Below are 13,394 nucleotides of genomic sequence, written 5' to 3' on the forward strand. Positions count from 1 at the left end.
AAGGATGTGCAATTTTTTTGGTTTCAATTTAGCATTGGAGAATTTTATAATTTAGTAATTAAAATCTCTGATAGGCTTTAGAAATTGCGGCTAATTGAATTTAATGGGAAGATGATTTTCAATTTTATTTGATTACCGGGACCCCTGGCATCGGTATTTATGGGAAAAAAATGGGAAATGTGCTGTGTGGGCTAAGATGGCATAATTGAATTAGGGATAATCGGATTTCTCCGTCATGAATTTCACTATAATTTTCCTATAATTTTCCATTAGATATCTAGTTTACAAATATTCACAAAGAAATGAAGCTCTTTCGGAATGGAGATTGCTGGCTAACAGGATTACGGGCCGAGCGTGCGGCTGTGCCAGCTCTAGCCTGCCCTAATGTGATCCCTGTGTCTGCCTTACACTTAGCGTGGCCTCAGTGTCTTGCTTCGCCACCCACCCACTACACCGCTCCATCCGGCCCTTTGTTTCTTCTTCATCTGCGCTCGTCCCCTGGGCCAACACCCACCTGTCCCGAGCCCACACCCTCTGCTACCTGCCAGTTGAGCCTGGCTCCAACTGAGGCCCAGGCCTTACTGAAGCGTCTCCGCCCTTCTGTGTCCCCTCATGCTTCCTGTCCACACTGTTCTTCCTGACACTCTCCCTCCATCCCTGCGGAGCACGCTCAGATACACGGACGCCCTCGCAGGTGCGAACATGCTTGTTCACATGCACACACAGTCCTCTGGCTAAGGCTTCTGTGCCCTGGCCCAGTCGCCTCAGAGGGAACCAGTTTATTGGGATCCTGGGGTGGGGTGCAGGAACAAAAGGAGCCTTGTTCAAGTTTATGTGAAAGTTACAAATTCAAAATGAGAACAGATAAAGCATGAGATACCTGATGTGTAAACAGGTTGGTGAGTGAGAAGGCCCCGGGCTGGGGAGGGAGAATGAGTGGGCACACGGGTGCGAGAGGATGCGAGCCAGCGTGGCAACCGGACTGGGGAGAGTGGGGGCTGGTGGGGGCCACTCGGCTGGATGAAGTTACTAAAGAAGTTTCGGTTCTGCTTGGGGTGGGGTGTCCTGGAAAGACCTGGAGGCTCTGAGCCCAGGTCCTGGAGACCAGTAGGAACTGTGGGATGTTCTCATGATGGCTAGTCTCGGGGTCTCAGAGGCGTTCCCACATCAGAGTAAGGAAGGCGTAGATGGGCCACAGCTCTAAGAGATGCCACATGGCTAGGCTTCTCCCACTGATGTGGGCACGTGCTTAGAAACAGAGCAGACCAGGTCTGGAGGCTCTTAACACACAGCCTTTGACTCGTGGCCCACACCCTCGATGCTCCGGCCTTTGGCTCTGTCCTGATATCCTAACATGCCAAGTTGGCCTCGGTTTCTTACTTCCCTAATCTGTCCTCCCCTGTACATGGCTCCTTGCTTCGGAGTCCAGCCTACTCCACCCGCGGTGGCAGACTGTGACCCACTGCCTCTGAAGAAAAGATGCTTTCCAGGTGGCCCATCCCAGGACTCTCCCCACCATGGGTCATGTGTGGCAGCCCCCTCTGGCTGGCCCTGATCTGACTCCTCCTGGCTCTCTGGGTCCTGCCCTGTCAGCCAGTCCTAGTCAGCCTTTGACCTTCAGAGGCTACACAGTTACTGTTCTTACCTAGGTTACTGCAAGGGAGAGGTGTTTTCCTGCCCTTCCTGAGGGTCAGCCTCGATTAGCATCAGCTGAAACCTAGACATTCAGAACCAATCAGAGGCTGTGCGGGTCCCTGTGCAGGGAGCTCCCTGTGTGCGCAGACATCTTCACCACCACACATGGTGCCAGGCTCCCTTCTTCACCTGGTTGCCCACACCAGGCTGGGGGGTGGGACTAATTGCCTGTTGTTACAAGCCAAAGCTACAAGGGGACAGACTCCTTGTTGGGGTTTTGGGGGTGGGGGTTTGGACAGCAGTAGCCGCAGAGGTTTCCCAGGGCAGTCCTGGACACAGAGATCCCCTAGGGAAGCTGGGCTCATGGTTCTCTCTGCCTGGCTTCCCTAGGCCAGCTGTTTCGGAGCACGTGGCTTGGTTTAAGGAGCCCTGTTTCCTTATTCGGGGTTTTAGGGCCAGTGGACACCCAGTAAAGTTAGGCCTTTGCACACAGGGATGGGATGGCCCCGAAGCAGAGGGTGTGTGACCACCTGGACTGAGGTTGCCAGGAAGGCACTAGGAAGGGGTGGCAGAGCAGAAAGGGATGCTGTGTTCTTTGCGGGGCCATTTAGAACTAAAGAGCAGTCAGAAGAAAAGCAGAAAAATAAGGAGAAAGTAGGAGAAAGAGTAGATTGTTAACTCCCTTGACGTCTTTGCCTCAAGGCCTCCTTGGGCCCCTCCCTTTGCAAAACAGAAATATTGCAAAAATAGGCCAGCGCCATTTTGCTGAATGCTGCCCAGACCAGGGAGAGCCTAAGCCCATTCTCCTCCCCTCGTCGGAAGGCAGTGTGGCCCATCCCGCAACAGGAAAAAGGACAATAGGAAGAGGTAGACAGCACTGGGCCACCAAGGGACAGGAAGCTGGGCACGGTAGGCACAGGTATCGGGTTGGCAAACCTGCTGAGGTCCTGGGCTCTGCAGGACGCTTTCCTTGAGCCCCTCCGAGCTCAATGTGAGGTATGAATACCAGTAGCTGCAGCATGGACCATCTAGGGTTGTATGGGGCAGGGGCGCATGAGACCTACAAACCCAGGGAGAGTCAAGAAAGACAAGTGCTTGGTCCAGCCCTAAGGGACATCCGAGTGAGCAGGGCGTGGTCCCCAGGGAACAGGTGTCAGGACGCTGGCCAACTTGGTTGAGGGGCGCCTGTGTTCAGGGATGGGAAGGAAGCCCAAGGGATGACGTGGATCAACGGAGGAGACTGCCTAGAAACTGTGAGGGAAGAAGAGAGGGAGGAGGAATGAGAAAGGCCTGGGGACTGGAACATGCGTGGCCTGATGTGGTGGGACTCGGGCCATTTTAAGGGCAAAAGCAAAGCGAAGCGATGGAAACTTCTGACTGTGCGGCCTGCGCGAGCGCGGTGGCCGGCGAGCGGGCGTGCGCACGGGGGAGCGCAAGGCCGACGTGCGAGTTTCCCCGACACACCCAGCCGCGCCGCCCGCGACTCCTTTCTTCTTCGAACTCCAATAGCCACAACAAAATGAGGGAAGTGGGGTGAGCCAGGGAAACAAAACCCCTTCCACATCGGCCCCACCCGCAGCCCAAGGGCAGCTCCGGAGGGAGCGGCAGGAGCGCGCGCGTGTGCCGCAAAAGCCTCGCACCTGCGCTCGCTCCCGCGCGGAAAAAGTTTACGCGGGCGCGCACAGGGTGGCCGACGGGGCGAGCGGCCGAGGAGAGCGAGCGAGTGCGCACGCTCCCGCGGCGAGAGTAAGCGCGTGTGCGCGAGTGCCATCTCCCCGCTCCGCTCGGGCGCACGACTCCTCCACACAACCACACACACCGCCCGGACGCACCAGTCTCACCCCCCCTCCCTCGCACGCGACCCCACGAGCGCCGGCCCCGCCTCCCGCCCGCCTCCCGGAGCTTTGGAGAGTCACAACCCGCCCTCAGCCCGCCCGAGCCTGTGCGCTGAGAGCGCGGGCGCGCGTGTCGGAGGCGCGGGCGCGCGCGCCCATTCACCTTCGCGCCGCGGCGAGGCGTGCGCGCGCCCCCCCCCCGCGCGCGGGTCTGATCTTTCACCTGCCGGAGCCGCGCGCGCGCCCGGCGAGGGGCGGTGCCACGGCCGCCCTGCCAATCACCTCGGCGCCTGGCAGCGCCCGGCCGCTCCCGCCCGCCCCGCTCCCTCCTGCCAAACTGTTACCCTGAGTGTTACCGTCAGGAGCAATGACATCAGGATTTTAAAACAACTTGTTATTCGGGGAGTAATCAGTTGCAATTAGGCATTAATTAAGTATTATGAAAGTTGATTATTTAAGTGAATTCGGCTTTCGACTCTCCGACTATGGTGAGTACCGGGAGCGGGCGGGGGAGGGCCGGGCCGGGCCGGAGCGGCGACCCCTGAGCGCTCGGGACGGGGCGGGGAGGGGGGAGGCCCTCGTCCTGGCGGGCCCGATCCCCAGCCCGGCCACGGCCACCGGCAATCTCTGCGTTAGTTGAAGGAACTCGGAGCTGCCGGGAGCGTGCGGGCCGGAGCGTGAGAGCGAGCGGGAGGCGCGGAGCAAACTTTCCCCGCCGCCGCCCTCCCGACCCGGGCCGGCCCGGCGCGCGCCCCCCAGCCCGGGATGCGCTCGGCCCGGCGGGGAGGGACAGCGGGCGGGCGGGGACAGGGGGCCCGCGAGACACTAAACACATTCTTTTCTCTCTTCTTCTTTTCATGGCGTTTCTCGAAGAGTTTGGGACCAAGGAGCGGAGAATGGATCTTGGAACAGGTACGGGCGGTGGGAACCCACGGGGAGGCTCTTTCACTTTTCTTTCGGTTCTTTGACGGAAGTTAGTATTTTTAGCCCAATGAGCTAGCAGCTGAGCCGAGGGTACCGGACAGGCGCCAAGGGTCTGTGCCATGGTCCCTGCTAGCCCTGCTTTCTGGATGGTGATATTGTTATTTGTTACTTGCCTAGTGACTGTGACTAATTTGATGCTTGTCATTATGAAAGAGCCGAGGGGACAGGGAGCTGGGGGGCACCCAGAGAGAGAGAGGATTTAGGGGTTTTTTGTGGGGGTTTTTGTTCTCCGTGTTTTTTCTCTTGTGTTTTTTAGACACACACTTTTCCCTTTGCAAAGATCTCTGTGTGTGTGGCTTATGGGGTGTGTGTTTTTATTTTTTTAGTGGGGGGTGGTTTAGTTTTTGAAAGCAGCGTCCTGTTGGGAAAGGTGGTTAGTCTGGTTTCGGGGCGACTGTCTCAAGGTAAAGGAATTTAATTTATTTGGGACAAGGCTGTGTCGGATGATCAAGCTGCTTATTATGGCTAATGAGTGTTTTTCACCTGAGAATCTGTGGGCTGAGGTGGCTGTTATCAGTTCAAAGTAAGGGGCCCAGGACTCTCTTTCCCTCAGCTCCCCTTCTAGCCCCCACCCTGGGAGGTGATGGTAGGCCAGACGGAAGACTACATTTAGATATCCGGGTCTGGGGAGCCTGGCATGGGGCGGGGGCTGACTCTAGCTGGTGCCCCTGGCCTGGGGCAGAGTTTAACCCGTGAGTTTGGTGTCTTTCTAGTTTTGATTTAATGGTATCCAGTACTTTTCTGAACTTCCAGCCTCAGTCTAGTGAAGTTCATCTTAGTCCTCTGGCCTTCTACCAGCCTCCTCTGTGGAAACCAACTTTGGGCCAGGACCCTCACAGCCGCGGCTGTCAAAAGCCCCACTCTTCCTTAGTGTCTTAGAGAAAAGCGGACTAGAAATTCACCCCTGCTGTTTCACTTGGGGGGAGGGAAGGTGGTATTAGTTAGAGTTGGCATTGGATCTGTCCACGTTCAAGGCGTAGTCCCATAGGACCCAAACAGCGACAGCTGCCTCTCTGAGGTCAAAGGCGAGTGAGGCAGAGAGGGCAGTCGGGGATGTGTGTTGTGGGGGCAGGGGACCTTCACCGAGCTCTTACACGGTAGAAACAGGTGTGTTCTTGGCTGATGGGCTGTGGAGGTCCTCTGGACACCCGTGCCCTGGAAAGGCACGACGCCCCCTGCTGGGCAAATTGAGGAAGGTGTGTGGAAGCCCTTGCCACCCTGCCTCTCCCTGTCCTCCACCCCAGGAGAACCAGCCCGCCCCCACCTCTCATCAGGTGTCTCATCACCACCCTTTCAGGACCCGCCCCCTTTTCTTCAGAAATGGGGCCCCCACCCATGCCAGCCAAGAAGCAGACCTCAGAGACAGGCCCAGCGTTTGGCACCACCCCCTACCTGGCACAGGGGAGCCTGCTTATGGGCCAGCACAAGGGACTCAGGCATTACTCAGCTGGAAGGCGGGCCCTACCCTCTTCCTTTTGACCTGAGTGCCAACTGGAGCTGGCTCCCATCCTGCCATGCCAGTCTCCGAGGCTGCCGTGGAGGCATGATTCCATATCCCTTCTGGGGAGTGTCAGCATGGCAGGGCCTCCTGTGGCACCTTCGGGGCTCTGGAGAGACTTACTGTTCTCCACACTCCAGGGACAGGCTCTGGAAACTTTTCCTAGAAGCTAAAATGGCCAGGAAGTCATCGAGCAGAGCAGGGCACTCCCTGTGGGACCCGAGTCTGGACTCTGGCCACACAGAGAGGGAAGGTCCGTGGTGTCAAAGTTCTGTTTCCTGGAGGAGTTATCTGGTGATACCTCCCCTCTCTTCTCTGATCTCGGCAGTTTCACTGAATCTCAGAACTTCAGAAGAAAAGCACGTTCCCCTCACTTCACAAAAAAGGGGAAGCAGACTATAGGACTCGGTCAGATCTCCCTTCCCTGAGTCCATCTCTAGGGCAACTCCATTCTCATCTTCAGGAGCTGAGAGCATCTCCCTTGATCTCCGCGACGCACAGGGACATGCCAAGGCGTATTGCTGGTGCAGTGCAGTACAGGGCTGCCTTCCTTTGGGAGCAGCCGGGGGAGCTCCAGCTAAGGGCCTCAGCACGGTGGAAGGAGGGAAAAGCAGGAAGAGTTGTCCGTACCAAAGATCTCCAACAAGTACTAGAGGGCGGGTTAACTATCCCCTCCAGCCTTGGACACATCGAGGTCCTGAAACACTCCGACCAGGAGTAATTCAGTGGCGTGGGAGAATTGAGGTTTCTCAGGAGGGGACAGGAGGATCTCAAGACCCTCAAGGTCCATGTGGACCCCTTTTCCCCCACCATAGTTCAGCCAAGGGCTGGATCAATCTGGACGTCTTTAGCAATAAAAAATGCCGATGTCGTCCTAATTCACCAGGCCCCGAGATGACAGCAAATTTACATTTTTTAATTAAACTAGCAGCCAGTTTTTATGAGAGGGGGTTGGGTTATGCAAATCAAATGGTTGTGTACGGAAGATTAGGAGAGTTTGGGAATAAATTCCACAAATGCTAATAAAAAAAAAAAAGGAGAGAGAGAGAGAGAGAGAGAAAGGGAGGGAGGAGAGAGGAAGAGAGGAGGACATGGTTCCATTAGGCCCTTTTAGAGTGATTTCCCTGGGGGAGGGCATGGAGAGGGGGAGGGGAGCAGGGAGGAAGCTTTCAAACACAGGTAGAGCCATCCTGTAGTTGGGAAGCTCCCAGGATTGGTCCCCACCCCCATCCCAGGCTGATTCCTGGGTAAGAGCAGTAGAGCTGTGACAAAGAACTTGTCCTTGATTATCTGGGATCTGTTTGTAATGCCCCTCTTGAGAAGGGAAAAGCTGTCCTGTAGAGGATCCAAGTAGGCTGTTCTGGGTAAAGGGCCAAACAGGCAAGAGACCAAGTTCACAGGGATGGCCACTGAACACAGAGGAGCTGGTGAGGCCACCCACTGACGGTGGCACTGTGGTGGCAGATCTGTCATCCCGGCAGTCGTGGGGAGGGCTCACTGAGCCAGGCCCTGTCCCCTTGTCCTGCTGGTACTACAGGCCGAGACCTTTTCTCTTAGGCAGACTCTCTGCTCCCATGTCACACAGGGACACAGGCTTCAGTGGTAGGGAGGCCAGGAGAGATGAACAGCCTAAGTCACGAGGACGGCAACAGACTGACTCCCACTAGTTGTGTCTTACCCCAAGGAGCAAAGAACTTGACTTTCCACACTCAGCCTTTGCAGCCAGAGCATCAGCACACAGAACTTCTGTGAGCCAAAGGTTCAAAGCCTGGTATTGCCAGAAGTGGAAGCTTCTCTGCACCCTCATTGCTCTGGGTGCACTTACCTCAGCAGGCACCAGGGAATGGGGACGGCCTTGTGCTGCTTCTGGGAGGATTTCTTGCTGGGTTGGGTAAACTAGATCACCCTCAGTTTTCCTTCCTGCAGACTGTACTTGGCCAGATACACCCACTCAACCAGTCTAAGCTGGGGCCAGGCTGGGCACCGGTTTTGCTAGTCTGCAGGGGGCGGGTGATCTGGTGCCATCTTGGCAGGAAGGAGCCATCAGAGCCAAGGACAGCCTGGGCTGTCTTGGAAGTGGTGTGTTTCCTGGTACCATTCAGACCGGCTGGCTGTGTACCCAGCAGAGACACTGGGAGGGGCTTGAGCATCAGATGACCTTTAAGGTCGTTGACTACCAACTTGATTTTGCTCAGTGAGGCAGGCATCCAGGGAAGAGTCACATGGGTGACGTGAGAAGCGTATCATTGGTCCCTTCCTAGTGGAAAGCATTTGCGACACCAAGTAGCTCAGGGCTGTGAAGTGGCTGTGGAGCAGCCCTGATACCAGTTACAGTGCAGTAAAATGCAGGTAACAGGCCTGGCGTGGTCCTTCTCCTACGGAGGCAGAGGCAGCAGGAGAGGTCTGCAAGGGTCCCCCCGAGATCCCACCTCAAACCCTCTTCCCTGGTAGGGACCTGTGAAGGGAACCCACAGACGCTTAAGGGAGGCACAAGGAGGTGGGAGGACGCGACATCGGTTAGGCATCTCTCCCTGCTTCCCTGGCACTGCCGATCCTCCCCACCCCCACAGCCAGGGAATCTGGCTGAGTTGCAGTTTGAGTTTTTATGATGGAAAGTAAAATAAACGGAGGCACCTTTGCGGGGCTGAGTCACTGTAGCAGCATCTCCTCATTAAAGCTGCTGCCCCTGGCTCGAGGCCCTGCCCACTTCACCAGGCAGGGATGAGGTGGGGCTCTTGACGTCTCTCTCTGGACCCTGATGGGTCGTGGCAGCATCCCTACCCCTCCATCAGCTACCTTAGCCTAGCCCGCCCTTATTACAGAATCAGGTCCTCAGCTCTCCACCAACTCCAGGCCCCAAGGTTCAACCCTCCTGAGCTTGTTTTTAAATCTCCATCAACCACTGCAGCCACTGATTTCTTCCTCCCCTCATACCGATCTTCCCCACTTTCCCTTCTCCCAGTCCTCATGTTTAGAGAGGGAAGGAAGTTGCTCCAAAGTAATTACTAGAAACGGGTCCCCAAGGCAAGCAGCAGCTGTTGGGGTGGCCGGGCCAGGGTCTAGCAAGTCAGAAGGTGCTGGGAGCCAGTGGGCCTGAGGTGTGGAGGAGAATTGGTTGGGCAGTTTGCCTTACTGGGTGGCCTATGAAAGGCGGCAGGCTGGTGGTCTGGTGTGTCCCTGTCTGGCTGTCTATACCTTACACCTCAGGCTCTCGTGTGAGGGAAGAGCCCCCAGCTGGGCGGTGAGGCTGCAGTTCAGTGAGGTCCTAAGGAACCTGCAGAATCAAGGTGCCTAGTCCCCCAATTTGCAGGCATGCACAGTGTAAGAGAGAGCTGGTAGCGTCTCATACCAAGAAGAGTGGCTTGAAATGACGACCAGGATGTTCATGAAAGAGTGGCCTTAGGGGCATGCTCCCACCGCCCGAGTCTTTTAGCCTTTTCCCAGGCCTCTCCCCTCAACTCCGAGAGCAGTTGCTTTCCATTGTGCAACCACAGTTTGCTGCCTTTCTGCCAGGCCACCCAGCTCCGGCAGGCAGGCCCTTCCTACTCACCTCGCTCCCCCACGCCCCTTGCCAGCCTCATACCCAGTTGGCCCTAGAAAGAGATAAGAGATAAGAGGCTGGCTGGGGCCTGCTGCTCTGAGGAGCTGGTTATAACCATGGCATTGGTGTGCTAGGACAGCATTCATGTTCATGTGCCTCGGCCCCCTGGAGGCTAAGGCCAGGGCCCTTGTTTTCCTCTACCGATACAGCTCTTAATGCTGACCATTAGACGTGACCATTAGCTGCTGTGTTGACATCTCTTCCCAGTGCTTGGTATGGGGCTGGGGCTCATGCCTTCCCACCGTAAGTGCTGGTGCAATTGATTGATGGAGATTCCTCTTCCCCAAGTGCCTGCCCAGCTCCTGAGTCGGGCAGAAGGAGGGAGGCAGGAAATGTTGTCTGAGTCCCTCAGGACCTGGGCTCTAGCTTTTCAAGAGCTTCTCGGGCCTGTTTTTACAGGAAGGAATGGGTTGGAATCATGGATGACATGAGGGGGCAAGGCGACATTAAGAGATCGGTTCTAGCCATGACTATGGTATGTAAGAGAGCGGGCGCAGAGCGTGAGGTCAAATTGCTGTGGCCCATCTCTCCTGTTTCCCCTCCTGCCAAGCAGACTTCACTCCGGGATTTCTCTTCTAGGCTAGGATCTCTCCAGTGTCTGACCAGTAGAGACAGGAAGGCTAGAGTGAGGGGCCAGCCCAGACTGCCAAAGCTTTGGAGCTCTGCCTTATGGTAGAATGCTTGGACCATACCAGAAGAACCATGGTTCTTAAAATCATCTCCTAGGCCTGCCTTCTGGGGTGTCCTCTGGGCCCACAGCCCTACTAGAGGCCCAAGTGCTTGGCTGTTGAGACCACTTCCTAAAGCCGGTCTCGTGGCCTGGGCTGAGGCTAGGGCAGTCCTTGGCTGTGGAGGAAATCGTGGGCAGGAGGCACATACTTTTTGTCACTCTAGATACCAGGTGTTCCCATGGATACACTCCAGAGTTGAGCTTTTCTTATAGGGCTCCGTTCTTGAGTTCAGGGGACCCCTGGGAGGGAATTTGCCTACACGAGGAGATTGGGGGAGCCAGGCCGAGCCGCCTTAGGGGATCCCCACCCTAGTTGGAGGCCTGCAGAAAGACTGCCGGAACTTGTGTCGCTAGACCCAGAAAGATGTCTTCTCCATGGTCTCAGCTTCCATGTCCTTCTGATCAGCGCCTTTCTCCCTCCTGCCTGAGAGCCCAAAGCTACAGCAAGCCACAAGGCCTGGCCAACCGAGGATTGACTGGGTATTTTGCTGACCAGCAGGGGGCGCCCTACTGTATCTGCCCCAGTCCTTTCAGGGACCTGGGCATGTGGGCAGCCCTGGTCCAGGCCTTCTGGCTCTGGATGGGGGAGGGGTAGCCTCCCCTCCCCACCCCCAGAGGTTCCTTAGCTGAGTTTGTTTTGCCAGGGTGACCTGTTTAATCATCTCATTTTCTGGTGGCCGTTTATTCCTCGTTTCCACGGTTACGGCCCCATTAAGGGGAGAAGCAATAAGGCAGCGAGTCAAACAGGTAATAAAAACATTAAAGCCCTTGTGCACAGAGAGAGGACGGGGTGGGGGGAGGGGGGCTCAGTGAGGTGAGACGGTTCAGGGAGCAGCCAAGGTAGAGGCTGCCTGGCCTGGCCCTGGCCTCTGGAGGCTGTGGGAAGACGACTCCCCAAGACCCAGTTGAGCTTAGTCCTCAATGCCCTGGCAACAGGCTGTATGTTGGAGGTAGAGCAGGAAGCAGCTGAGAGGGAGGGTAACAAAAGCTCCCAGGACTGTCCCCAGAGAGCTGCATGACCTGTTCCAGGCCCCACCTCACCCTCGCTGGCCGGGGGTGGGGGCTCATGTCTGACATTGTTTTGAGCTCTAGAATTTTTTCTGCCAACTTTATCAGAAAGCATATTTGTGGTGAGTGCTGCTAACAGGGCCAGTCTGGTGAGTAAATATTCCTGGTGTGGACGGCCCCGTGACCTTGAGAGGGACAAGCACAGCAGTGTGGGCCAAGGGCATATGGAGGGAGGAAGGCCAAGGGTCCAGGAGAGCTTGGTCTAGGTGGGAGACCTTCCCTAAGAAGGGGCCGGGAAAGCTGGGGGAAGGCCAGGTTTGTACTCAGCGGGCTCTGTCAGCAGTGGTCTATCCCACGCTCAAGTGCCACCCCATTCAGCTGGTTAATGTGACTTGCCCCTGGTAGATGGGCCTGTCCTTGTGGTGACCACAGAAGAGTTGCTGGCCGATCCTCCTAAGGGCTCCCTTCCTCTAAGTGGATGCCCAAAAGCTGCAACAAAAAACCAGCCTTTGGCCCAGCTGCTCTGGACCCAGGGCAAAGAGCTGTGCGGGCCAGGGAGAAATGCCAGGAAACGTGAGGGTGGCATCAGAGCGGCCGTGCCCGTGTGTGCTGGAGCAGCCACTGTTGCCTGGAGCCCAGGGTCGACTCTCGGGAAGCACAGGAGGCCAGGACCAGCTCTAAGGTGTCTGTGGGTAATGGAAGAGGCTGCCTTCTTCTTCTTTTTTTAAACCTTCTATACTCTGATCTCTTGCAAATTCACAGAGGCCTGTGTGTCTCTGATTATTAATTTCAACGTTGATTCTGACTAGCGAGGGGAGAAAGAAGGTGTGGGAAACAGGGGAAACCCTTTGGCTGGGAACTGTGCCTTGGGAGCAGGCCTAGATGAGTTAATATTCCGATCAAACAATTAAAAATAGAAAATGCTCCCGCGGCACCAGCTGCTCAAGCTCTCGGCAACTGTCACCAGCGGGTTCAGGGGGCAGGTGGTACTGGAGGAAGCCTCTCCACAAACAGCCGAGTTCAGGGATAGAGTGTGTCCACTGCTCTCTCAGGATCTGGAGCAGAGGTTAGGGCTCTGAGTCCTTTCAGCTCCCCTTAGGGGCCAGAGCAGGGCCTGTGCAGCCTCAGGGCTGCCTTTCTCCCCTGCAGGGCCCGGTAGTGTGGTGAAGTCATCGCCAGATGCCCTGGTAATTGTTTTAAGAATCCAACTTAAAATAAGATGAAAACTTATATTCCTGGGTGAGGAGTAATTTCCCATCTAATAGTAAATTAATGAAAGGCTTATAGCAGGCGGCCTGGCCAGGAGGCATGTGCATCTGATAAATCTGAGATCTCAGGCCCACTAGCCCTAGACCTGGAAGTGCCCACAGTCCAGGCCAGGCCCTACGTCTGATGTCCTCTTGGGATACACCATGGTCTGCTCAGGTAGAAGACATGCTCCTCATGTGTTTATGGTACCTGCCAATGATAAGGACCAGCTTTCAAAAACTCCAGTGGGAGAGGCTGGGGTCTCATTCTTCGGGGTATCCGTTCCCCCGAGAAGAAAGGACTTCAGGAACAGCTACCACACAGAGTCTGGGCAGAGTGTCCACCCTGCAGAACAGTGTGGTGACAGAGGTAAGGGCATCTGCCACTCCACTTTACCTAGGACTAGAAAGATCAACATCCTAGAATCCTGGGGTCCACATCAGCTAGGGCAGTTGATCAGCCTTGATTGGACGCCAGAGTGGAGGCTACTCAATACAGTCCCCCCTCAGGGGCCTGGAGAGGCTAGGGACCTCCAGAGCTAACTAGGTCCTATGCAGGAGGGGGGACTCACACCTGACTTCCCTGGATACCACTCTGCCCTGACCCAGAGTGCTGTGTGGTCTGCTGCATTCAGCTAGGTGGGAGCGTGTCCTCAAATGGGTACATACATGCCACCCAGGCAGGACAAGACATTACCTAGAGGCCTGGGGGGCTAGAAGCGGGCTTGTAGCAGTAACTCTACACACCTTTTCCACGGAGCCCTCTCTTTCTGTGGATCACAGATGGATTAGGGCAGAGTGGTATGACATGAGCCACATGACCTCACACGTCACACATGCTCAGCCCCTTCCTTCT

The 13,394-nt window shown here is 56.0% G+C and overlaps 1 protein-coding gene across 1 annotated transcript in view; it reads left to right on the forward strand.

The window, feature by feature from the left end:
- The first annotated feature begins 3,789 nt into the window (after positions 1–3,789).
- Casz1 (castor zinc finger 1) overlaps positions 3,790–13,394 on the forward strand; it is a 53,202-nt gene continuing 43,597 nt past the window's right edge. Inside the window, 2 exon segments of the mRNA XM_028893628.2 lie at positions 3,790–3,958; positions 4,344–4,382. Of these exon segments, the coding sequence (XP_028749461.1) occupies positions 3,910–3,958; positions 4,344–4,382 (88 nt within the window). The 5' untranslated portion in view covers positions 3,790–3,909.

This window comes from Peromyscus leucopus, chromosome 2 (assembly GCF_004664715.2).
Source record: "Peromyscus leucopus breed LL Stock chromosome 2, UCI_PerLeu_2.1, whole genome shotgun sequence".
NCBI lineage: Eukaryota > Metazoa > Chordata > Mammalia > Rodentia > Cricetidae > Peromyscus > Peromyscus leucopus.